The 22,253-nt window shown below is 51.5% G+C and overlaps 2 protein-coding genes across 10 annotated transcripts; one reads left to right on the top strand and one right to left on the bottom strand.

Moving 5' to 3' along the window:
• Positions 1 to 65: 65 nt before the first annotated feature.
• Positions 66 to 4,140, bottom strand: LOC118897698 (mitochondrial chaperone BCS1). 5 transcript variants are annotated; one of them, XM_036856949.1, is made up of 9 exons: positions 3,891 to 3,959; positions 2,880 to 2,920; positions 2,274 to 2,642; positions 2,035 to 2,174; positions 1,627 to 1,821; positions 1,260 to 1,323; positions 852 to 1,021; positions 523 to 640; positions 66 to 378 (listed from the first exon to the last, which is right to left on the bottom strand). In XM_036856949.1, exons 3-9 carry the CDS (start codon positions 2,591 to 2,593, stop codon positions 126 to 128), a joined length of 1,260 nt encoding a protein of 419 aa, XP_036712844.1. In that variant the 5' UTR covers positions 2,594 to 2,642; positions 2,880 to 2,920; positions 3,891 to 3,959; the 3' UTR covers positions 66 to 125. The 5 variants fall into 5 exon arrangements, with proteins under 5 accessions (XP_036712844.1, XP_036712846.1, XP_036712845.1 ...); XM_036856951.1 differs by lacking the exon at positions 3,891 to 3,959 and adding an exon at positions 3,433 to 3,626; XM_036856950.1 differs by lacking the exon at positions 2,880 to 2,920 and having other exon boundaries at positions 3,891 to 4,140.
• ZNF142 (zinc finger protein 142) lies at positions 4,129 to 21,908 on the top strand. 5 transcript variants are annotated; one of them, XM_036856936.1, is made up of 11 exons: positions 4,129 to 4,260; positions 4,535 to 4,678; positions 4,790 to 4,907; positions 6,237 to 6,550; positions 9,382 to 9,981; positions 11,086 to 11,250; positions 12,167 to 12,991; positions 15,165 to 15,342; positions 16,083 to 19,002; positions 19,638 to 19,743; positions 21,019 to 21,908. In XM_036856936.1, the coding sequence occupies exons 4-11, from the start codon at positions 6,271 to 6,273 to the stop codon at positions 21,486 to 21,488; spliced, it is 5,544 nt and encodes a 1,847-aa protein (XP_036712831.1). In that variant the 5' UTR covers positions 4,129 to 4,260; positions 4,535 to 4,678; positions 4,790 to 4,907; positions 6,237 to 6,270; the 3' UTR covers positions 21,489 to 21,908. The 5 variants fall into 5 exon arrangements, with proteins under 5 accessions (XP_036712831.1, XP_036712832.1, XP_036712829.1 ...); XM_036856937.1 differs by having other exon boundaries at positions 4,138 to 4,260; positions 4,527 to 4,678; positions 6,383 to 6,550; XM_036856934.1 differs by having other exon boundaries at positions 4,138 to 4,260; positions 4,527 to 4,678.
• The last annotated feature ends 345 nt before the right edge of the window (positions 21,909 to 22,253 follow it).

Here is a 22,253-nt window from a genome sequence, read left to right as displayed (position 1 = left end):
TTATAGCCCCTGCTTTTTCCTCAAGTGCCAACACCGGAAGGTAGGAGGGAGGTCAGAGAACGGAGTAGCATGGCAGGTGTTTATTGATCCCCTGGAGGAGGAGAGGGTTGGGCACAGCCCAGTTGTCACCTCCTCAGAGACTCTGCATTGTGAATTGCCCCTGCAGGGTCACTTTTATACAGCATGAAGTAGCCCTGCACCTGGGCAGGACTGATCTGAGTTGTAGCTTGAAGGACACGATCTGCAAAGGTCTCAGCCAGGGAAGCTGCTTGCCCTGGATAGAACCTCTGGAACATCTGGGTCAGCTGCCAGCGTGAGCAGTGGCCCACGTACTCCTTCAGGTCTACTCGCCCAGGGCGTATCAGGGCAGGGTCGAGCCTAAGAGAAGAAGGCAGCAAAAGCAGAGTCATGAGCAGCAGTGCCACCAGCACCCCCAAAAATGGTCCCGCTGAACCTCCTGATCCTCCTAAGATGGTGAGGGGGCAGAATCTTGCCTCACAGTCTGAGTACCTCACTCCTCACCTGTCAACATGGTTGGTGGTCATGAACACAATGCGTGCCTCAGTGGAAGCCACGCCATCCAAGGCGTTGAGCAGGCCGCTGAAAGTGAGACGACCTAGACCTTGGTACTTTACTGGGTCTGGAAGAAGGGAGAGAGAAAGTGTGAGTGATCATAGCCCTACTTAAAATTAGCATCCCCTTCTACTCCTTACTTACCATGTCCCCCTACTTATCAGTGCGTCTTGTGGGCTCTCATTGCTAACCCAGGTGTCCTCCATCAGCTCTCTGGATTTCTCCTTCCACTGTTCCTCACTTAGGAACACCCCCTTCCGTCAACTTCCCTCACTTACTCTCCGCAGCCAGGTCTCGACTGAGAAAGGCAGCATCCACGTCCTCCAGGAGCACCAGGCTCTGCTGCGGTGCCACGCTCAGCAGGTGGTTGAGCCGGTCATCAGAGAGGCTGGAGTCTGTGAGACTCAGCAGGCAGATGCTGTGCTGCAGTTCCCCAGCCAGGGCTGTGCTATGGAGGAGGGATGACAGGTAATGGGCAACCTGGGAACTGGTCCTTGGGCCCAGCTGCTTGTTCCTCACTGTACTAGTTTTGTCTCGGAGGCCTAAACCTTTCACCATACCCCACTAGTGTTCCACGTGTCTCCTGTTTATCCCGGTTCCTGTTCCCCACATTTATTTCCCTTTCCAACCCCACCAGTCCAGTTTCTCTCCAGTTTGAGGGTTAAGGGAAGTTTGACTCTACTCACATAAAACTGCTCTTTCCACAACCAGGGGGCCCATAAAGCAGGTAGCCACGTCTGTAGGGAATGCCTAAGAATACAGCCGGGATGATTGTCAAGACCTGAATGAATCATGTACTCTGCCCCAGATGTCCACGTTCATGCCCAACTCTGCTCCCTGGAGGCCTGATGACTTTGGCATTGGAAGAAATCATTCCCGTAGACAACTTTTCTCTCCCCTTCGTCTATGGGAATTAGGCTAGAGTTTTGTATTTGCCCACAAATATAAAGCGCTAGCCCACAGCTTTATATCTGGCCACAAAGACCAGCCTGTTCCCTCCTGTTCTAATACCACATCAAAAACAACCTGGCCAAGACCCCAGCTGCTTCTCACCTCTGTCAGTGTACCACTTGGGGTTATCGATGAATTCCCGGATGTCTCTGACAATTCGGTCAGCCAGACCCTGTTCTAGAACCACAGAATTCAGTGGCCGGCGGCGGCGTGGATAGCCAAAGGGGCGCCATTCAGAGCCCACAGCTGTGTACATCACTGTCTTCCCTTCCTCCTGCTGCAAGGCTAGCTCTCGAGCTGGGAGGTGGGGAGATGAGACAAAGCCAATAATTCCTCTTTGCCGTGCTACTAGGCAGAGCTGTGCCAAAACCGTTTCCCTAGCCACCTGCTCCCGTGGTCTCAGAGCCCCCTGCTCGTCCCCTCCAAGCTTCTCTTCCTTTGATGTCGAAGACCCCATCCCTGCAACCACCACCCCCCGCCCCCATAAAGCCTGTCTGTGCCATCCCACACCTTCCTCCAGGATGTTGAAGAAGACCTTTCGGTCAGTGCCCAGAGCCGTGAAGGTGACAGATTCCCAGGGGGTCCCCGTCTGCAGGTCTATCATCTGCATCTCTCGGCTCCGTTCCACCCGGATCCATTTCCCTTGATACCTGAATAAGAATGGTCAAAATGAGGTGAACGAATGGGTCAAACCCACCTCCCCTCATTCTCCTTTTCTACTCTCAGAGCCCTCTGTTTCCCAACCTTACCAGATAAAGTGGTTTCCAGGGCTGGGGACAAATTCAAATTTAGTGGAGATGCGGCCACTCTCGTGCTGAAGGTACGAAGTCTCGACACTGAGGTGCTGAGTTCGGGTACTGTGGCGGGTGAGCCAGCTAAGCAACCAGGCATAGCTCCTGTCTCGAGCAGGGACTTCCAGTGTGATCATGTAATGGCGCCGGAATGCCACCAGACCCAGTTGGGCACCTTTCCGGGCCAGGGCCAGGGCTGTGCCCACACCCACCAGCCCAAATCCAGCCCCAAAGTAGGGATTGTCCTTCAGGGCCAGAACAAAGTCTGAGAGGGGCATCTTGAAAGGAAAACACTGAATCTTACAGGCCCCAAGGCATTTTCAAGACCTGGGGGTGGGGAGCAGTGGAGATGGGACAAAGCACAAGATTAGTTTAGAATGGACTCTGAAATTCCTCTCCAACCCACCCCCTCCCCCACCTGCAGAAGCTGGGAGCAGGAAGTACAGGTCAGCATTACTGTGTGCTTCAATATCCTCCCTTTGTGGGGTGGGGTTGGTGTTGGAATGCAAGGGATGGGACTCTGGGCCACTTGCCCCATTTTGCCTTTCGTTATCCTGCTCATACCTGTTTCCTGCCAGATGACTATGTCTGTAGATTCCTTAAACCTGAGAGAACAATATAACTGGCTTCACATCAGGATAATGGATGGACAGAATTTTTGTGGTCCCTAGGACCAGCTGAGTTAGAAAGGGGCCCACTGGCCAGAGTTAGGAGGGGATGAAGAAGCTACTGTCTTCTGTCAACCTGTCAGTAACCTCATGCCTTGCTATTATGAGTCATGTACTTCAAATATCCTCTCCTCTCCTTTACATGCTAATGTCCTGTTTAGCTCTTTATTACCTCCCACCTAAATTGTCTCTTCAAAGGTAATTTTAGTTATTGAAGTGGCATCTTAATGGGTCTCCACGTCCTGCTTCACCAAACTGCTACACAGGGGTCCAGATCTTTCTTCATAAGGATCTGCTTCAATCCCACTACTTTCCCTACTCCAACACCTCCAATGACTGGCTCTCAACAGGTCCCTGAATTAGGCAAACTCCTCTGCCTCCACAATACTGGGCCCACCTACCTTTAATGGCTTAGCTCCTAATACTCTCTGTTGAACAAAAATACAAACCTCCTTCTTCCTTGCTCAAGCAGTTCTCTTGACTCGGAATGACCATTTTATTTTATTTCCTCCATTCTCTCCAGTTGAAATCCCGCCCATCTGCTACTTTCTCCAAGGAGATTTCCTCGAATTCCACCCCCAATAAAATGTGACAGGGCCTGATTCTAGACTGTAAGATCCCGAAGGGTAGGAGGTCAAATCGTTTCTAGCACACCTCACCCGCCCCCCTGCCACTTCGCTCTACGCCTGGCACGCAGTGCGGTAAACTGACAGCAGTGACCTCCGCTGAAGCTCAGAATAGGATCCAGAATTCCAAAATTCGTATGCGTGTAAGGGTACAGACAAAGCCCTTCCCTCTCCTGGTCCTTGTCGGTCGCCCAGAAGCCCCCTCCCGAACCCCCTCTACACTCCAGCTCGCGCCTCCAGCAGCGGAGTTTGGAATAATCGGTCACTCCCCCGCCCCTTACCGCCATGACTCTCTGGCCCTTCCTCTCGATGGTTTCACCCCTTCCCTCTTCAGGAAAGCGCTGCTTCGCCCGGCCCCCGAGTTGTTTCATCTACTTCCCGCCACACCCACCAAGAGGGCTGTGCCACTCTGCTCCACAACTCTCGATGGTACTCTTTGGGCCTCAAGGCCAGGAAGGGGGTAGGGGGTGGGGAACGATAGAACCATAGAGTACTCAGCCAGCCTCGCAGAGGAAGAGAGAGCGGCCTCCAAATGCCCGAGGTCCTAGAGGCGGCTGGGCCGGAGGCGGTCTCACAAAAGGAGTCACGGGAGGCTGCTCCAGCCGCTGGTCGACCATAGAGATGAGGCTCCCGCCCGCCCAGGGCTGGGAGGTAAGCGAGCGGCAGCGGGGCGGGAACTAGTAGGGAGTGCGGGTGGAGTAGGCCGGAGGCAAAAATTTCTCGAGCCCCAGGGTGAGGGGTGGGCCTGGGTGGTGGGAACGCTCGGGAGAAGTGCTGAAGGGAGCACGGCGACGAGCGAGGCCCCGGAGCATCACATCAGCCGCCCCGGTGCCTCGGTCGCGTCACTGCCCTGGACCGCGCCCGGTTACCCGCTGCCTCTCCTTAGCACCATAAGCATGACGATGCTCCATCCTAAGCCTTGCAGGTTACAAAACGGCTTTCCCATTTGCCGGCACTTGTGATTCCCGCTCCCGCCCAACGATGTGGACACTGTCATCGCCTCCACTTTACAGATAGAAAAGCTGAGGGCCCGAGAAGCGAGGGGACTATATCTGTCCAAGGCCACGCGGTGAGTCAGAGCCCACAGGAAAGTGGACACCGGGTGCCTTGGTCCCCAGCCTGGATCTCATCCTTTTCCCAGGCCTTCTCTCTGCCTTAATTTGTCCTTTCTCTTCCTCAGTACCCGTGCTCCGAAGATAAGTTCATTTCTTCTCTTGTGCCCACCTATGTCCCACCTCACTCCGCCTTCCAGCGGCTCAATCTAGACGACACCGCGTCCTCCTTGGCTCCCCCCTAAGGCAAGTATACTGCCCGAGCTGGAAGACTCCCGAGAGCAGCGATGATAAGTGGAGGCTGTGGTTTCCAGAGAATCCTCTGAGGGCGGAAGTGCCCTGCCCTGACACCTTCCGAATTTCCATGATCTGAGGCTTTGAGTTGCAGAATTATCACCTGCAACCTGATTTCCTAGCCCTAGGCCATTACTCGACCTCCATGACTCAATTTCATGAAATGATTACTGTCATCCTTATTAATTCCTAGTTATTTAGCTTAGACTAATTTTAGCCGTGTATAACAAGATATGTAGTGTACTTGACATTAATTTCTGTTGTGTTCCAGTGTTCAATGTGAGGCCATAGTCAGTTTGTTAGAAATTTCTCCAGGTGTGTTAACTTGTAAGGCATCACTGATTTGATTCCACTTCTATCTTAGTAGAAGCCTAGCTTTGCTTTGATGCATTTCTGTGTCTGGAGTTCTTCACTAGAATTCCCTTATTTGTCTGACTTGCATAGACTGTTGTGGTGTGTTCAGTGAAGTGATAACATCAATAAACTCCACTCAAAAAGCTCCAAGTCTAGGGAGGGAGACTGATAGGTAAACGACAGTGCAGTGTGACACAGTTTCTGTCAGAGCCATGTACAAGGGGCCATTAGGACCTCAGAGAGAGAAACTTAGATGAAAGGTGTCCGGAAGCCATCCTAGTGGAAGTGACATTTGTGCAGATTCTTAAAGGCTAGTTAGGAGTTGGTTAGCCAGACAAGAGAGATGGCAAAGGGGAGGAGGCCCATCAAGCCGAGAGAGGGATGTGTAAGGATATGGAAGCAGAAAAGAATGTGGTGAGTCTGGAGAATGGCAAATCAATGACAAGTTGAATCATCAGTTCAGAGATCTTTTGCGGAGAGAGGTGGAAGGTGAATCTGGAGAGGTCAGCAGGGGCCAGATCATGAAGGAAGGGCTTTGAGCCAAGGAATAGTGAGATCATAAAATGTTAAGAGGGGAGGGGACCTCTGAGATCCCTTGGTCCCACCAAATTTTATTGCAGATAAGAGACCTGAGACCCAGATTGCTTAATAATTTGACCAACATCACTTAGCTCCAAGAAACAGTCTTTAATATATTGGCTACAACTTCTTGTCTCTTTCCTGTATTGACCCCTATTATCATGTTTATGCTTTTTGTTCTAGACATTGTCATATAAAGAAAATTTCTAGGTTAACTACGTATGGCATGCTGCCATGCAAGGAAATGCCTGATTGGGCAGGCACTGGGCTGTGCATCCACACCAACTGAGAAGAAAGTGAGAGATCTAATTATATGTTGTTTGGTTTTTCTTCTGGTTGGTTTATCAGCACGTAAGAGGACATAGCACACAAGTTGGTGGTGATGACAGACACTGTGTTGGACTCACAGCCAGCCAACAGCACTGGGGAGATGGATGGACTGTGCCCTGAGCTATTGCTGATCCCCCGACCTCTCTCTAACCATGGACTCCTAGAGCCTGTCCAGAGCCCCTGTCCTTCTGGGAACCCTCCACCTTTGCCTGCTGACCCAGGCTGCCTGCTGGTAGAAGCCACAGCAACTGAAGAGGACACAGGGAACATGGAGATCATTGTGGAAGCAGTAGCTGGAAACCTGTCCCCAGGTGCTCCTGGAGAGACCCCAGGTACCAACACAGTTGCTAGCAGGCCAGTGAGACAAGCAACCCTGAGTTTTTGTCTGTCTGTGCTGTTTTTGATCGTTGTATATAAATATGATGAAGACACAAGGTAGCATCCTATTTTTATACTTAGAGATGTTGTAATTTGATTTGCAGTTGGTGAATGTTGATTGAAGTCTGGCGAGGTGGTGCACAACTTGTACCAAGCTCTTGGCAGTCTATCCCTGCGAGGGCTTCACGTCTGCTAGGCAGTAATCCAGAAGGGAAGACCTTTCTGACACCTCTGCCCAACCCTTACTCCTATAGTCCTCAAGGATTCTTTTCTCCATGTTGACCCTCCCACCCAGGGACTGCAGCCAGGGATTAGGCAAAAGGCCCAGCCTCTCTGCACCACCCAGGGCTTGGCAGGGCTTCCTAGCGGTAATCTGGTATTTCCCTGCTCTAGTTTCTTGCAGATAACATACTTAACTCACCCAAGGCATGCCGTTAAGAGTGGGAGTTGAATAATTTATATTTACGTTAGAAGAAAGAGTCTCCCCTTTAATCTTCCCACATCTCAACTTCTTATTTTTAGGTAACTTCCCTGTTTTGTAACTGTCATCTTCCAGCTACAGTTGTACCATTTTTCCTTGGTAGTGTACAAAGAATACTGGGAAAGATTAGCTAGTTTGATCATATAATATTTCTAAACTTTGATGTGGTGAAAGAAATAATAAATAAAAAGGAACCTGGAAAAACATTTGCAATATATAAGAAAGAGTTAATATCTTTAAAAGTCAAAGAGCTGCACAATAAGAAAAAGAAACAGTATTTTCTTAGAAAGGGAGAAAAGAAATCTATGTGCAATTTACTAAAGAAGAAATGAAAATAGTTAATACCGTAAGTATATTTAATCTCACTAACACACAAATTCCAGTTTAACTATAAGACGCCATTATTGTTTCTCAACTTTGGCAGAAATTAAGCATTTTTTATAAAACTAGTGTTGGTGAGGCAATGGGGAAACAGACACTATCTTATAGTTTATGGAATATAAATTAGCATAAGTTTTTGAAAGTCAATTTATCCATGTAACAAATTTTAAAAGACGTGTACTCTGACCTAGTAGTTCCACTTCTAGGGATCTGTCCTATAGAAAGAGTCACACACATGCACAAGGATACAGGAATAAGGATGTGTAGGGCAGCTTTATTTGTAATGGTTGGAAACAACCCAGATATCTATCAGTAAGAGCAAAATTTCATTTTGATTTACCCGTGCTCTGAAGTACCATGAACTGGACAAAAAAAATTAGGTAGACCTAAATGTCCTACTCATAGGTAAAAATATCTTTGATATATAGCAAGTGAAAAAAATTTTTTAAAAAGCAAATTGCCGGGGCTTCCCTGGTGGCACAGTGGTTAAGAAGCCGCCTGCCATTGCAGGGGACACAGGTTCGAGCCCTGGTCTGGGAAGATCCCACATGCCGCGGAGCAACTAAGCCCGTGTGCCACAACTACTGAGCCTGCGCTCTAGAGCCCAAGAGCCACAACTACTGAAGCCTGTGCGCCTAGAACCCATGCTCTGCAACAAGAGAAGCCACTGCAATAAGAAGCCCGCGCACCGCAACTAAGAGTAGCCCCTGCTCGCCACAACTAGAGAAAGCCCACGCGCAGCAACAAAGACCCAAAGCCAAAAATAAATAAGTAAATAAACTTAAAAAAAAAAAAAAAGCAAATTGCCAAAAAATGACCCAAAAGGTCTGAAAGGATATAGACCAAATTATGTGTGTGAGGGTGGGAGGTGGTTATTCTTTATATAGTTCTTTTGTTGCACTGAATTTTTATTTAAACAAAAAAATAATAAAGAGAAAAAGAACCACCAGAATAAATGTAGGACAAACCTGGGCTCCACCATTAACAGGCATGGTGGCCTTAACCTTGCAGCATCCCAGGTCCCTCTTCTCATAGGGCAGTTGGAGGACCAAGCAAAAGTGTTTCCTAAGCCTTTCTTTGTCAAGGTCCTGCCAGTTGCTTAAGAAATGGCAGCAAGCGGAACAACTAGACCCATGCGCCACAACTCCTGAGCCTGTGCTGTAGAGCCCGCAAGCCACAACTACTGAGCCCGCATGCCACAACTACTGAGCCCGCATGCCACAACTACTGAGGCCCACGCGCCTGGAGCGTGTGCTCCACAACAAGAGAAGCCACCGCAATGAGAAGCCCACACACTGCAACAAAGAGTGCACCCTGCTCACCGCAACTAGAGAAAGCCCTAGCGCAGCAACAAAGACCCAATGCAGCCAAAAATAAATAAATTGATTAAAAAAATAAAAATTATCAAAAAAAAAAAAAGAAATGGCATCAATTATTATGAATGTGATCTGGCTCATCTCAGAAAGGATGTCTTCCATTTTATGAATTACTGTGCCTTTGAAAATCTCTTCACAGAATATAAAAGTAATGCTTTGTCATGTATATTGCAGATATTTTCCTCAGATTGTCATTTTCTTCTTTTGTAAGTTTCTAATTTTTTATTTGGGCAAAACATACCGCCTTTTCTTAATGCTTTCTGGATTTGGTTAATACTTGTTACATTCACTTCACAAATATTTATGAAGTACCTACTGTGTGCCAAGTATTGTGCAAGATACTGGAAATCCAAACACACGTGCAAGATAGACCATCTTTGACCTTAGGGGGCTTTGAAAATCAGACTTAAGGTGTAGTATCAGACTTAAGTCCATCTCCATTCCATGAATGTTAAAAGATTCACCTACATTTTCTACTGGTAACTAACTCCTCTGAGTCTTGTTCCATCTGATTCTGTGCCTTTCTCTGTCGGTCCTCTGCCTGCAGGTGTCCTGGTAAAGGTGGTGGAGGTGTACTTCTGTGAGCGCTGTGAGCAGAGCTTCGCAGAGCCCACTCTGCTGGCCCTGCACCAGTGCACTGAGACCATTATACAGCCTGTGCAGGGCCTCGGTAGCCCCCCCTGCTCTGTAGAGCTGCCCCCCAGCAACCTCACTCTCCCTGGCCCTCTGCAGGGCCAGAGCCCACCAGATAGCCCCCTGCCATGCCCTGTGTGTAAACAGGAGTTTGCCCAACCCCAGGCCCTGAAAAGCCACTTCAAGATTCACCGGGGCACTCCTGACGCCTTCTCCTGCCCAGAGTCTGGCTGTGTGTTCTCCGCTGAAGATCGCAAGGGTCTACAGCACCACCTGAGGCAGACCCACAGAGCGCTTCCTGTGCCCTGTTCTTTCCGGGGCTGCCCCCTGCTCTTCGGGAGCCAGCAGGGCATGGAGCTGCACCGGCAGGCCCATTACCCTTTCCACTGCAACCACTGCAGCTTCGTGGGCTCCAACATCAAACTCTTCCGGCAGCATCAGCGGAGTCACGGGCACGGGACACAGGGAGAACTGTCTGCTGTTCAGGGTCTTCCATCCCAGCAGCTGCTGCCAGGTATGAGGCCAAGGACCCAGCAGTATCCTGCCTGGATTGCAGCTGCAATTGGTCTGTAGCAGAGGCAATTGTTACTAATGCCATGAATGTAAGCCTGAATTGAAGAGAATCTGGGGTAGTGGCTCAGGAGGACGGGATTATTGGCTGACGTGGGAAGGCATCTAGACACCCCGGACCAGGCAGAAAATCTGGGACAAAGAGGAAGTCTTTGTCCATGACAATGAATGAAGTTTGGCTTAAGCTACACTGTGGCCTTGAGGTTACTTAACCAATGTCTCTTATGATCCATTTCAGAACTTTCTGAGGGCAGAAGCTAAACTGCCCATCAGTGGCTGTAGCCATTGGTAGAATGCCTGTAGACTCCCTGTTAGAGCAAGTGGGATTGGGCAGGAGAAGCTGGGGTTATTTTAAAAAGAAACCTTCAAGAGAGGTGGTGCTTCAGTGATTCTTATTCCTCTTGGTTTCAAAAAGAGTGTGGGGTGAGCAGAGGAGCAGGAGGAAATAGAGAAACCAGGCCAGGAGAGGCCAGGGTTCTGATGAGAGAATTTGGCTTGCTAAGACTGATTTGTGCTCTGGTACAAAGAGAAGATTCCTCTTTCCTGGGAAAAAGTCATACATCTTTGCCTTACTGAGGCAGCTGCCTCTAACTGAGGGAGAGAAGGAATGGATTTGAGAGCACAGGATGTGATCCTGAATTGCTGAGTTGGGTTTCTCAGTACAAGTTTAGAGATCAGGGATGTTCGCCCACACTGAGCCACCAGCCATTAACCCTGGGGACCTGAGCCAGGGAAGTACAGTCTAGTCCGCCCATTCTCTACCTCTCTGCCCCCTCCCCCCACTGCAGTGACCTCAAAGATCTCGCCTTCAAGGGGTCCGAGGTTGGTGTTATCTGAGGTTTGATTTACTTCAGACTGGAGCATCACTGACAGCTTAGCTCCTGGTCTTCCTATCCCTGTCTTGTGTGGGAATAAATTAATATACTTAGAACCCCAGATTCCCTTATGCTAAATGGTGGGAGGTGATTCTTCCGGCCAGTAAGAGGAGAAGTACAAGCACTCAGCACTGCGTTGGCTCCTCTAGTCATCAAGTTCTTTGCATCTTCAGCTCTCAGAGTGTCCCCAGGAGAGGGAGAGCCTTCAGAGGAAGTAGGAGCACCCTTGCCTGGGCAGGAGTCAGCTGAAGAGGAGGACGTAGAGGAAGAAGAGGACAGTGGCAGCCAGAACTCCCAGAAAGCCCTGGAGAAAGGCCAGGGGGCTCAGCGGTTGGAGGGTAATGATGTGATGGGGCTTGAACCTCTTGGTGGTGGGGAGGAACGGACTGTGGGGGGCCTGGTATTGAGGCTCTGGGGTTTGGTTTTCTGAGTTTTGGTTCAGATCCTTCTGTTCCTAACATTCCACTTTGACATGTCTAGTGGGAAAGTGATAAATGGGCACAGACCCTGGTGACACAGGGTAAGAGTAAATAGAGTTTGCTCTCGGGGCTGGTTTTCCCCAGGCAGAAAGCTCTTTTGTGAGGAGGGAGAGGGTGATATTCATAGTATGAAGATGCCAGAGGTTTTTGACTGGCAGCCTGTCTTGTCTGACATTGAGCCCCCTAAGGTTGTTTTTCTGAATCCTTGCTTCCCAGTTTTCCATCTGAGGAGAACAGCATTTGAAACCCATCCCACAGGGAGCATATTTACCGTCAGGTGACCAGGAAGGATCTGATTATATTTATTATCAGCTCTCTATGACCCCAGTGTTCAGAAATAGGAGTACTTTACCTTCTCTTCCCTCTGCTCACTCCCTGTGGGGTTCTTTTCCTTCCAACCAACCCTACTGATTCTTCCGCCTGCCCTCCGGGTCAAGGACAGGAAGAACAAGAATGCTCCATCAAGATTCTTCTTTTGAGCCTTTCTAGATAAAAGCTCAAGAATAGTGGGTGGCTGGGTGAAGCACTTCTTAAAGGTCACAGCAAGGTCTGAGAAGTCCTTGTGATTTTGTTTCTCTAAATACTTGAATGACTTCTCTCTTCTTTGAGGCTACAAAGTTTGAGATGCTATTGTTTGGTTTCCTAGAAAGAAAGGAACAAGGCCATGCATGCATGCATATTTTGTCTGGGCAAATGTGGTTCTCCCATTAACTGGCCAGCCCCTGACCTATCGAAGAATCTCACTCTTAACCCTCCCTGCCTTTCTCTCTCCCAGGAGCTGTCGCTTCTGGCACCGAGTCCCTCTTCAAGACCCACATGTGTCCAGAATGCAAGCGCTGCTTCAAGAAGCGGACCCATCTGGTGGAGCACCTACATCTCCACTTCCCAGACCCCAGTCTCCAGTGCCCCAACTGCCAAAAGTTCTTCACCAGTAAGAGCAAGCTCAAGACCCACCTGCTGCGGGAGCTGGGCCAAAAGGCCCACCGCTGCCCACTGTGCCACTACAGTGCAGTGGAGAGGAATGCCCTCAACCGCCACATGGCCAGCATGCATGAGGATATTTCCAACTTCTACTCAGATACCTATGCCTGTCCTGTCTGCCGGGAGGAGTTCCGCCTCAGCCAGGCCCTTAAGGAGCACCTCAAGAGCCACACCGCAGCAGCTGCGGCCGAGCCACTGCCCCTTCGCTGCTTTCAGGAGGGCTGTAGCTACACGGCACCTGACCGCAAGGCCTTCGTAAAGCATCTGAAGGAGACCCACGGGGTGCGGGCCGTGGAGTGCCGCCATCACTCGTGTCCCATGCTCTTCGCCACAGCAGAAGCCATGGAGGCCCACCACAAAAGCCACTATGCCTTCCACTGCCCGCACTGTGACTTCGCCTGCTCCAACAAGCACCTGTTCCGTAAACATAAGAAGCAGGGCCACCCTGGCAGTGAAGAGCTGCGCTGCACCTTCTGCCCCTTTGCCACCTTCAACCCGGTGGCCTACCAGGACCATGTGGGCAAGATGCATGCTCACGAGAAGATCCATCAGTGCCCTGAGTGCAGCTTTGCCACTGCCCACAAGAGGGTGCTTATCCGCCACATGCTGCTGCATACCGGTGAGATGGCTTCTACCCTTCCAACCATGTAATAGTGGTGATGATGGCAAACGGGAGCGTTTACTGTGTGCCAGACACCCAGAGGGCTTTGCATACATTGCGTAGGACTCATCTGACCTAGTGTTCCTAGAGATAAATCTAGTATTTGCAGTTTACAAGTAAGCCTTAAGTTGAGTGTCACTCAGCTAGTAAAGTGGTCAGGCTAGGATTTGCGGCATGTGGGATCTTTTTAGTTGAGGCATACAGGATCTTTTAGTTGCGGGATGCGGGATCTAGTTCCCTGACCAGGGATCGAATCCAGGCCCCCTGCAGGGAGCGCAGAGTCTTAACTGGACCACCAGGGAAGTCCCGTGCCTCACCTTTATAGCCCTGTCGGGTTCTGCCCACCGCTAATCAGGCGTGGGTGGGTCAACACCTAGCCTGTTAAAGCAAAGAAACCCAGACCAGGTCAGATGCCTTCCTTTGCAGTTCAAGTTTTGTGATGTGCTGTGAGAGATAGCGGGTGAGGGAACTGAGCCATCCATATATATTATAGCCTTGAAAGCCGTGACACTGAAACATGATCACGTCTGGTGACCTGAAAGTTGCAGGTTTTTCAACTCAGACTCTTAATTGGTTACCAGCATTACTGATGCTTTGAGTAAAAACCAAACCAGGCTTCCTGCTATAGCATCTTCCCATTTGTGATCTCTATGTAAGCATTGGTGGATTGACAAGACATTAAAAAAATCTCATCAAAGATTCTTTAGTTTGGGAGGACAGTTTTTAGGCAGCTTGTGACAAAGCCATTGTTGTTTCCATTAAACAGTTCATTTCTATACAGGCTTTAGTCACAAAATCTCATTTTTCTGAGGCTTCTTAAAACCTCACATCTATACAGGCATACTTTCTTTTATTGCACTTTATTGTTCTTAGCAGATACTGTGTTTTTTTCTAAATCGAAGGTTTGTGGCAACCCTGCATTGTCAGGTGATAGTTAGCATTTTTTAGCAATAAAGTATTTTTTTAAATTAAGGTATGTACACTGTTTTGTTAGAATGTTATTGCACACTTAATAGACTACCATGCAACGTGTGAACATAACTTTTACGTGTACTGGGAAACCAAAAAATTTGTGGGACTCGGTTTCTTGCGATATTTGCTTTATTGTGGTGGTCTGGAACTGAACCCACCATCTCTCTGAGGTATGCTTGTGTAGTGCTTTATAGTTCTTTCATATATTATCTCATTTAATCCACAATAACGATCTTGTAAGAAAGGCAGGTAAAGATGAGAAACGCTGAACATTTAAATGGCCTGTTTCAGGATCACACAGCTGGTATCAGAAGCAGAGCCAGAACACCACGTTGCTTGCCTTTCACCATAAGGAGAGAGGCTGAGCGGGTGGGCAGGGATAACAGGGAATGGTCCTGAAGGAACGCGGCCCCAGCCTCACCTCTTAGCGCTAGGTCTTGACCAACGTACAGGGACAGCTCGTCCTTGAGCCCTTTAATCTTCATATCAACCATGTGAGGTCATTATTTTTGTTGCCCCCTTTTTGGAGACCAGGAAACTGAGACTTAGAGGGGTTTACTACTGTGTGCCTGAGGACACACAGTAGTAAACTGGGATTTGAACCACTGCCTAATAGCTCTGTGGTTTCTCTCTGCCTCAGCTTCTTCCTCTGTAAAATGGGGTAATAAAGGGCTGTTGTGAGGATTCAGTAAGAGGAGGCATTTTTATAAAGTGCTCAGAAAGGTGCCTGGCACGTAGTGAGCACAGTATAAATGTCAGCTATTAATATCTTTATTACTGTGTTGGACTCCAGAGTCAGAGTTGTTAACCACTATGTTGTATTGCCTAATTTTTTCTCCTCCTCTTCCACAAAACTGGAACGAATTGGGCTAAGTGGAGCAGTTGGCCGTTAGTGCCAATAAGCTGTATAACAAATCCAGAATGGACTTTGAAGCTACTTTTAAAAAGCTGGGTCTTCACTTTCCCCCTACCTTCCTTGGCGTCAGGGTGGAAGAGTGGTCGTCCCAGAGGGCTGTGAGGCAGCACTGACTTTTGCAAATAGCACCTCAGCATCCACTCCCGCTGGGCATCAGGGCGAGCCTGCTGGGGAGGACGGTCTGTCGCTCCCTCGGTCCGTGTCTGACTTGTGTTCTCGCCCCGCTCACCCCCATCCCCACAGGCGAGAAGCCGCACAAGTGTGAGCTGTGTGACTTCACGTGTCGAGACGTGAGCTACCTGTCCAAGCACATGCTGACCCACTCCAACACCAAGGATTACATGTGCACCGAATGCGGCTACGTCACCAAGTGGAAGCACTACCTCAGCGTGCACATGCGGAAACACGCGGGCGACCTCAGGTATGAGCACACGCGTGCCTCCCTCCCTAACCCAATGACCTGGAGCTAAGCTAGCCGCCTCTCAAAGTCAGCTTCCGGCCCCATCTCTCCTGGCCCCAGAGAGACTCCTCCGCACGGCCCTCTGCTCCTGTCATCTCGGCTCCGCTGCCTCTAGGTGACCTCTGCCTGTGGCCTAGTCTGCACGGTGCGAGCTCTCTGGGCTCAGGGAAGGGGGTGTAGACCCAGAGTAGAGGCCCAGAGACTAAGATGTCATTTGAGTTCTGAGTCCAGTCCTGGTGAAGTAGATGGGCTTCGCTTGTGGCTCCAATCCTGGCCACGTCTAAATCCAGGCAAGTTCCCCTCTGACCTGTGGGCACAGCTGGCTAGGGGGTTTCTCCGTGGCTTTCACGTCTCCGTGGGAGAGTGGGAACTAGGCACAGAAACCTGCCCCGTGGGGCTGTAGCCATGTCAGCTCCTCAGAAGTCCACAGAGGTTAACTGATCCATGATACCTTCCCTTTAGGAAGCAAGGTAGAGTAGGGGGTAGAACACAAGCCCTGAAGCTAGACCGTCTGCCCTTCACTTCCTTTGTAACTCGAGGCAAGTTATTAACTTCTGTGCCTTAGTCTCCTCACTAAGACGATTAAATTAGATGATGCATGTACAACACTGAGTGTAGAGCTTGGTGCATAGTAGGTATTTATACAGTTACTGGTAGTTGCTGTGATTAATTTATGATTGTGATTTTTCCCTCCTCACCAGATACCAGTGCAACCAGTGCTCCTATCGCTGCCACCGGGCTGATCAGCTGAGCAGCCACAAGCTGCGGCACCAGGGCAAGTCCCTGATGTGCGAGGTGTGCGCCTTCGCTTGCAAGCGGAAGTATGAGCTGCAGAAGCACATGGCTTCCCAGCACCACCCCGGCACGGCCGCCCCACTCTACCCCTGCCGCTACTGCAGCTACCAGAGCCGCCACAAGCAGGCCCTGCTGAGCCATGAGAACTGCAAGCACACCCGCCTCCGAGAGTTCCACTGTGCCCTCTGCGACTACCGCACCTTCAGCAACACCGCCCTCTTCTTCCACAAGCGCAAAGCCCACGGCTACGTGCCCGGGGACCAGGTCTGGCAGCTTCGCCGTGCCAGCCAGGAGCCAGAGGGAGCCGGGCAGTGCCCGACACCCCCACCAGACTCAGAGCCCTCAAGTCAGCTGTCTGCCCAGCCTGAGGGGCCGGACCGCGACCCAGGGACGATGGTGGACCCCGGCTTGGATCAGGCCCCGCCAGAGACCAGTGAGGAGGACAGTGCTGGGAAACGGGACAGCGGTGAGGTTCCCCAGGGGGACGACCTGGTTGGCAGCCCCAGTCCGGCGGAGGTAGATGAGGGAGGCTGCACGCTACACCTAGAGGCCCTGGGAGTGGAGCTGGAGCCTGTGGCCAACCCGCCCCTTGAGGAGATCACCGAAACGGCTCCTGTGGAGTTCAGGCCCCTGGATCCCTCAGGGCCTCTGAGACTGGAAGGGCCAGATGGAACTTTGACAGAGCTGTCTACCTTTGAAGGTGCTGGAACTTCCGGCTTGGGTGCTGAAGAGTCCATTCTGGAAAAGCCAGTCTCTGAGCCCCCTATAAATCCCCCTTCCTCAGAGGAGCCCCCTAACAGCTGGGTGGGAACCTTCAAGGCAAATCCACCCACTGAGACAGCACCCCTGCCCCAGTTCCCTGAATCAGAGTCATTACTCAAGGCCCTAAGGAGGCAGGACAAAGAACAGGCAGAGGCGCTGGTGCTGGAGGGGCGGGTTCAGATGGTAGTGATACAGGGACAGGGGCGGGCTTTCCGCTGCCCACACTGCCCTTTCATCACCCGCCGGGAGAAGGCCCTGAGTCTGCACTCCAGGACTGGGTGCCAGGGCCACCGAGAGCCCCTCCTCTGCCCTGAGTGTGGAGCCAGCTTCAAGCAACAGCGTGGCCTCAGCACCCATCTGCTGAAGAAGTGCCCTGTTCTCCTCAGAAAGAACAAGGGCTTGCCCAGACCAGATTCACCCATCCCTCCGCATCCTCAGCCCCTGGGCACGCCGGCCTCAGAGGATGCAGCAGGTGGGAAGCCCCCACCTGCCCCATTAGAAGTAGAGATCATGCTCCCAAAAGATGCTCCTTCCAAGCTTCCTGGGGAGCCAGAAAACGTAGAGGAGCCTGTTGCCACATTCTGTGGCTCCACAGCCCGTCCTGCAGAGGACTCCTCGCCCCCGGAGGCCCCTGAGAGGTTCCACTTCGAGCAGGGCAAGTTTCACTGCAACTCCTGCATGTTCCTTTGCTCTCGGCTTTCCTCCATTACTTCTCACGTGGCTGAAGGCTGCCGGGGCGGACGTGGCGGGGGAGGAAAGCGAGGCGCCTCCCAGACCCAGCCTGTTGTGTCCCCGCTGAGCAGCAGGGACTCTGCTCCCCTGAGCAGTGGGAGTGCAGAGCGCAGCCCTGGTGATGGGAATGCAGCTCTGGTTCCAAAGCAGAAGGGGGCTCGCTTCTCCTGCCCCACGTGTCCCTTTAGCTGCCAGCAGGAACGGGCCCTGAGGACTCACCAGACCCGGGGTTGCCCCCTTGAGCAGTCCGGAGAGCTGCGCTGTGGCCTCTGCCCATTCATCGCTCCTGCTGCTGCTGCCCTGAGGCTCCACCAGAAGCGGAGGCACCCCGCCGCAGCCCCAGCCCATGGCCCCCGGCCCCCTCTTCAGTGTGGGGACTGCGGCTTCACCTGTAAACAGAGCCGGTGCCTACAGCAGCACCGGCGGCTGAAGCATGAGGGGGTGAAGCCACATCAGTGCCCTTTCTGTGACTTTTCCACCACCAGACGGTACCGGTTAGAGGCTCACCAGTCCCGACACACAGGTGTTGGCCGCATCCCCTGCAGCTCCTGTCCCCAGACATTTGGTACCAACTCAAAACTGCGCTTGCACCGGTTGAGGGTACACGACAAAACACCCACCCACTTCTGTCCACTCTGTGACTATAGTGGCTACCTTCGCCATGACATCACTCGCCACGTTAACAGTTGCCACCAGGGCACCCCAGCCTTTGCCTGCCCCCAGTGTGAGGCCCAGTTCAGCTCCGAGACAGCACTCAAGCAGCATGCTCTGCGCCGGCATCCCGAGCCTACGCCCCCTGTCCCTGGCTCTCCCACAGAGGCCACTGAGGGCCCCCTGCACTGCTCCCGCTGTGGGCTGCTGTGCCCCAGCCCTGCCAGCCTGCGAGGGCACACCCGGAAACAGCACCCACGGCTCGAGTGTGGGGCCTGTCAGGAGGCCTTCCCCAGCCGGCCGGCATTGGACGAGCACCGAAGGCAGCAGCATTTCAGCCACCGCTGCCAGCTCTGTGACTTTGCTGCCCGGGAGCGGGTGGGCCTGGTGAAGCACTACTTGGAACAGCATGAGGAGACTTCAGCAGCGGCATCCTCAGCTGGGGATGCTGGCCAGCCCCCTCTGCGCTGCCCTTTTTGTGACTTTGCATGCCGCCATCAGCTGGTGCTAGATCACCACGTGAAAGGGCACGGGGGCACCCGGCTCTACAAGTGCACTGACTGTGCTTACAGCACCAAGAACCGGCAAAAGATCACCTGGCACAGCCGCGTCCACACTGGGGAGAAGCCCTACCGCTGTCACCTCTGTCCCTATGCCTGTGCTGACCCCTCTCGCCTCAAGGTAAGGTCAGGGGCTAGGGGGTCTGGGAATGGAAGGAATGCAGGCTGCGGAGTTAAACTCCCTGGGTTCTTTAATCCTGACTCTTCTGAAAATTAACTCTGTGACTTTGGTCAAGTCCCTTAACTTCTCCAAACTTCAGATTCCTCATCTGTGAAGACGGGATAATACTTCATAGTGTTGCTACAGAGATAAAATTCCGTAATACATGCTTGGCATGTGATAAAGGCGTGTAATAGGTTGTAGATAACCTAGATGATGGCTGACATTTATTGAGTACTTACACTGTTATGTCGGACACTGATTTTAATCCTTTCAAAAATATGAGATGTACTTTTACTGTTTCCCGTTTTCCAGATTAATAAACTGAGAATTAGGGGTAAGGTTGCCCAAAGGCACAGCTAATAAGTGGCAGAGTTGAGGTAGGGCAGACCTGGGGTCGGCCGAATGGGTTAGGGTTGCGTCAGAGTGACTGGCCTCAGAGACCTGATTGGCAGTGGGGGAGAATGGGTAGGATCGGTGCAGGGAACAGGATTATCTGCCAACAGTTTCTCTGCCTGCTTGCTCTATTTCCACATCCAGTGGGTACCAAAGGGTACACATTTTCTGGGTGTACTCTTTGCTCTTCCCTCCTCCAGTACCACATGCGGATTCACAAGGAGGAACGGAAGTATCTGTGCCCTGACTGTGGCTACAAGTGCAAGTGGGTCAACCAGCTCAAGTACCACATGACCAAGCACACAGGTGAGTCTGCATGGTTTTGACAGGCCCGAGGGGTCCCCCTGTGCCCTAGCACACCCAGCCTCCCTGAGGTGGTGTATGTCCTTACTCAGATTCGGGGTGCCCATCAGTATTCACGTCAAGGGTAGTAGGTAGACTGAAAAGCCAGAATAGCTTCCCAACCCACTGAAAGCCTATCAGAATCAGGAGAGAGGTGAACCTGAGAGTCTGGGCATGTGTACTTTGCAAAAGCTTCCCGGGGTATTATGGAACGAGGTCACCCACCTCTGGTTGAGAACCTCCAACTCAAACGTGAGTGACTGAGCAGGTCTGCCTGGTCCCTACAGAGACAGGATGGAACTATCATGAGTGAGGAGGACAAAGCAGAGGGTTCAGCTGTTATTTATTTATTTATTTATTTATTTATTTAGGCTGCGTTGGGTCTTTGTTGCTGCGCATGGGCTTTCTCTAGTTGCAGCGAGCAGCGGCTACTCTTCGTTGCGGTGCGAGGGCTTCTCATTGCGGTGGCTTCTCTTCTTGCAGAGCACGGGCTCTAGGCGTGGGCATAGAAGTTGTGGCTTATGGGCTCCAGAGCACAGGCTCAGTAGTTGTGGCGCACGGGCTTAGTTGCTACGCGGCATGTGGGATCTTCCCTGACCAGGGCTCGAATCCGTGTCCCCTGCATTGGCAGGGGGATTCTTAACCACTGTGCCACCAGGGAAGTCCCTCACCTGTTTTAACTTGTCCTTTTTTTTTCTCCTGGGTACAGTCCATAAACCACAGGTTCTCAGAGAAGGGTTAATGATGGTGTGCCTGTGATTGTTGCATATGCTGCCCCCCCCAAGTAAAGGAATTAACCAGATGCATTTCAAGGCCCTCTGCCTCTACTCCTTCTTTCGCCTCTACTGCTTCCCTCTTAAGCATTTTCTTTTACTTCTTGTGTTGAACAAGGGATCCATTTCAATGGATTCCCAATTCCATGAGTACTCCATGACCAAAAAGGGGTTGGAGTTCCCCTTGTAGAAACCCTGTCATATTTGAGTATTTATTGCTGTCAGTTGGCTACTTAGGGGTCCAGTTAGTTACCGGCATCCATCGAGCACCCATTGTATACAAGGGGCTATGTTGGGAATAGGACACACCAGTGTCAGACAGGATTGGAACATTCCAAAGACATGGTCCTTAGGTTGCTGCTTGTGTTCCTTATGTCCCAGGATCACAGTGACTCCTCTGGTCCACTGATCCTTGTTCCACCTCCTTCAGTGGTGATGTGTTCCCTGTCCTTGCCCTGTCCTACAGGACTGAAGCCATACCAGTGTCCCGAGTGTGAGTACTGCACGAACAGGGCTGACGCACTGCGCGTGCACCAGGAGACGCGGCACCGGGAAGCACGGGCCTTCATGTGTGAGCAGTGCGGCAAGGCCTTCAAGACACGCTTCCTGCTGCGCACCCACCTCCGCAAGCACAGTGAGGCCAAGCCCTACGTGTGCAACGTGTGCCACCGTGCTTTCCGCTGGGCTGCTGGCCTGCGCCATCACGCCCTCACCCACACCGATCGCCACCCCTTCTTCTGCCGCCTCTGCAGCTACAAGGCCAAGCAGAAATTTCAGGTGGTCAAGCACGTGCGCAGGCACCACCCTGACCAGGCTGACCCAAGCCAAGGTGTGGGCAAGGACCCCACCACGCCCACGGTGCACCTACATGACGTGCAGTTGGAGGATCCCGGCCCCCCAGCTCCTGCTGCTCCCCCCACTGGACCTGAGGGCTGAGGGCCTCCCCCACCTCCCGACAAGAAGAGGGTGTGGGCCCAGATGTGCAGACTGGAACCAGAGCTAGCCTGAGGAGCTCAGGGCCAGAGGAAAGGCTTGGCTTCAGGGTGTCAGAGAGGCTGGAACCCTCCTGGGACTCTGGCTGTAGTACTTGGAAGTTGATATAAAAGACAGACCTGGACCACAGATTGACTTCTGCTGAGGCACATTGTGTTTTTAACCCGTGAGTTCCTAATTTCTTCACCATCACTCCACCAAAGTCCCTGGCTATAACATCGTGGTTTACCCATTTCATCTTCTCTTTCCTTCTTACTATGTCAAGTCCTATTTTCTTTCAGCATCCTCAGAACAGTTGTATCTAACCGCATGTGCTGTTGTGCCCACTGCTCTATAAAGCATGGTTAAATGATTAGTAGCTTATATAGACTCGTCCAAGTCCCCGACTTAACACTGCCAGGCTGTCATCTCAGTCTGCCCTGTCCCCTCTCAGGCCTCTGTCTCTCCTTTATCTCTTTCCATCTTCACTGAGCGATTGATTCTGAAACACCCAGGTCTGCCTTCTCTCTGTCCTCGAGCCTGAATCAGCCCTTGCCCTGCTCCCTATTTCTGAGTCCCTTTGTCTACCTGTAGAGGGAGGATTGCCACCCACTAAGCCTCCTCGTGGAAGCAGCTTTAATTCGGCAGCATCCTGACTGGCTCAGCTGCTGCACTAGAGTTAAAGCACAAGGATAGGGTGAAAGACAGACAACTGGGAAGGTAAATCTC

This window comes from Balaenoptera musculus, chromosome 7 (genome assembly GCF_009873245.2).
Source record: "Balaenoptera musculus isolate JJ_BM4_2016_0621 chromosome 7, mBalMus1.pri.v3, whole genome shotgun sequence".
In the NCBI taxonomy this organism is placed as follows: Eukaryota; Metazoa; Chordata; class Mammalia; order Artiodactyla; family Balaenopteridae; genus Balaenoptera; species Balaenoptera musculus.
The sequence above is the reverse complement of the archived record's forward strand: the minus strand, read 5'-3'. Positions and strand labels throughout refer to the sequence as shown.

Coding starts and splice junctions, on each gene's coding strand:
- LOC118897698 (XM_036856950.1), bottom strand. CDS start 2,593: ATGCCCCTCTCAGACTTTGTTCTGGCCCTGAAGGACAATCCCTACTTT. Junction 1,022..1,259: donor TGTGGAAAGAGCAGTTTTAT/GTGAGTAGAGTC, acceptor CCTCCTCCATAG/CACAGCCCTGGCTGGGGAAC. Junction 641..851: donor TCGAGACCTGGCTGCGGAGA/GTAAGTGAGGGA, acceptor CCCTTCTTCCAG/ACCCAGTAAAGTACCAAGGT.
- ZNF142 (XM_036856936.1), top strand. CDS start 6,271: ATGACAGACACTGTGTTGGACTCACAGCCAGCCAACAGCACTGGGGAG. Junction 6,551..9,381: donor TGCTCCTGGAGAGACCCCAG/GTACCAACACAG, acceptor CTCTGCCTGCAG/GTGTCCTGGTAAAGGTGGTG. Junction 11,251..12,166: donor GGGGGCTCAGCGGTTGGAGG/GTAATGATGTGA, acceptor TCTCTCTCCCAG/GAGCTGTCGCTTCTGGCACC.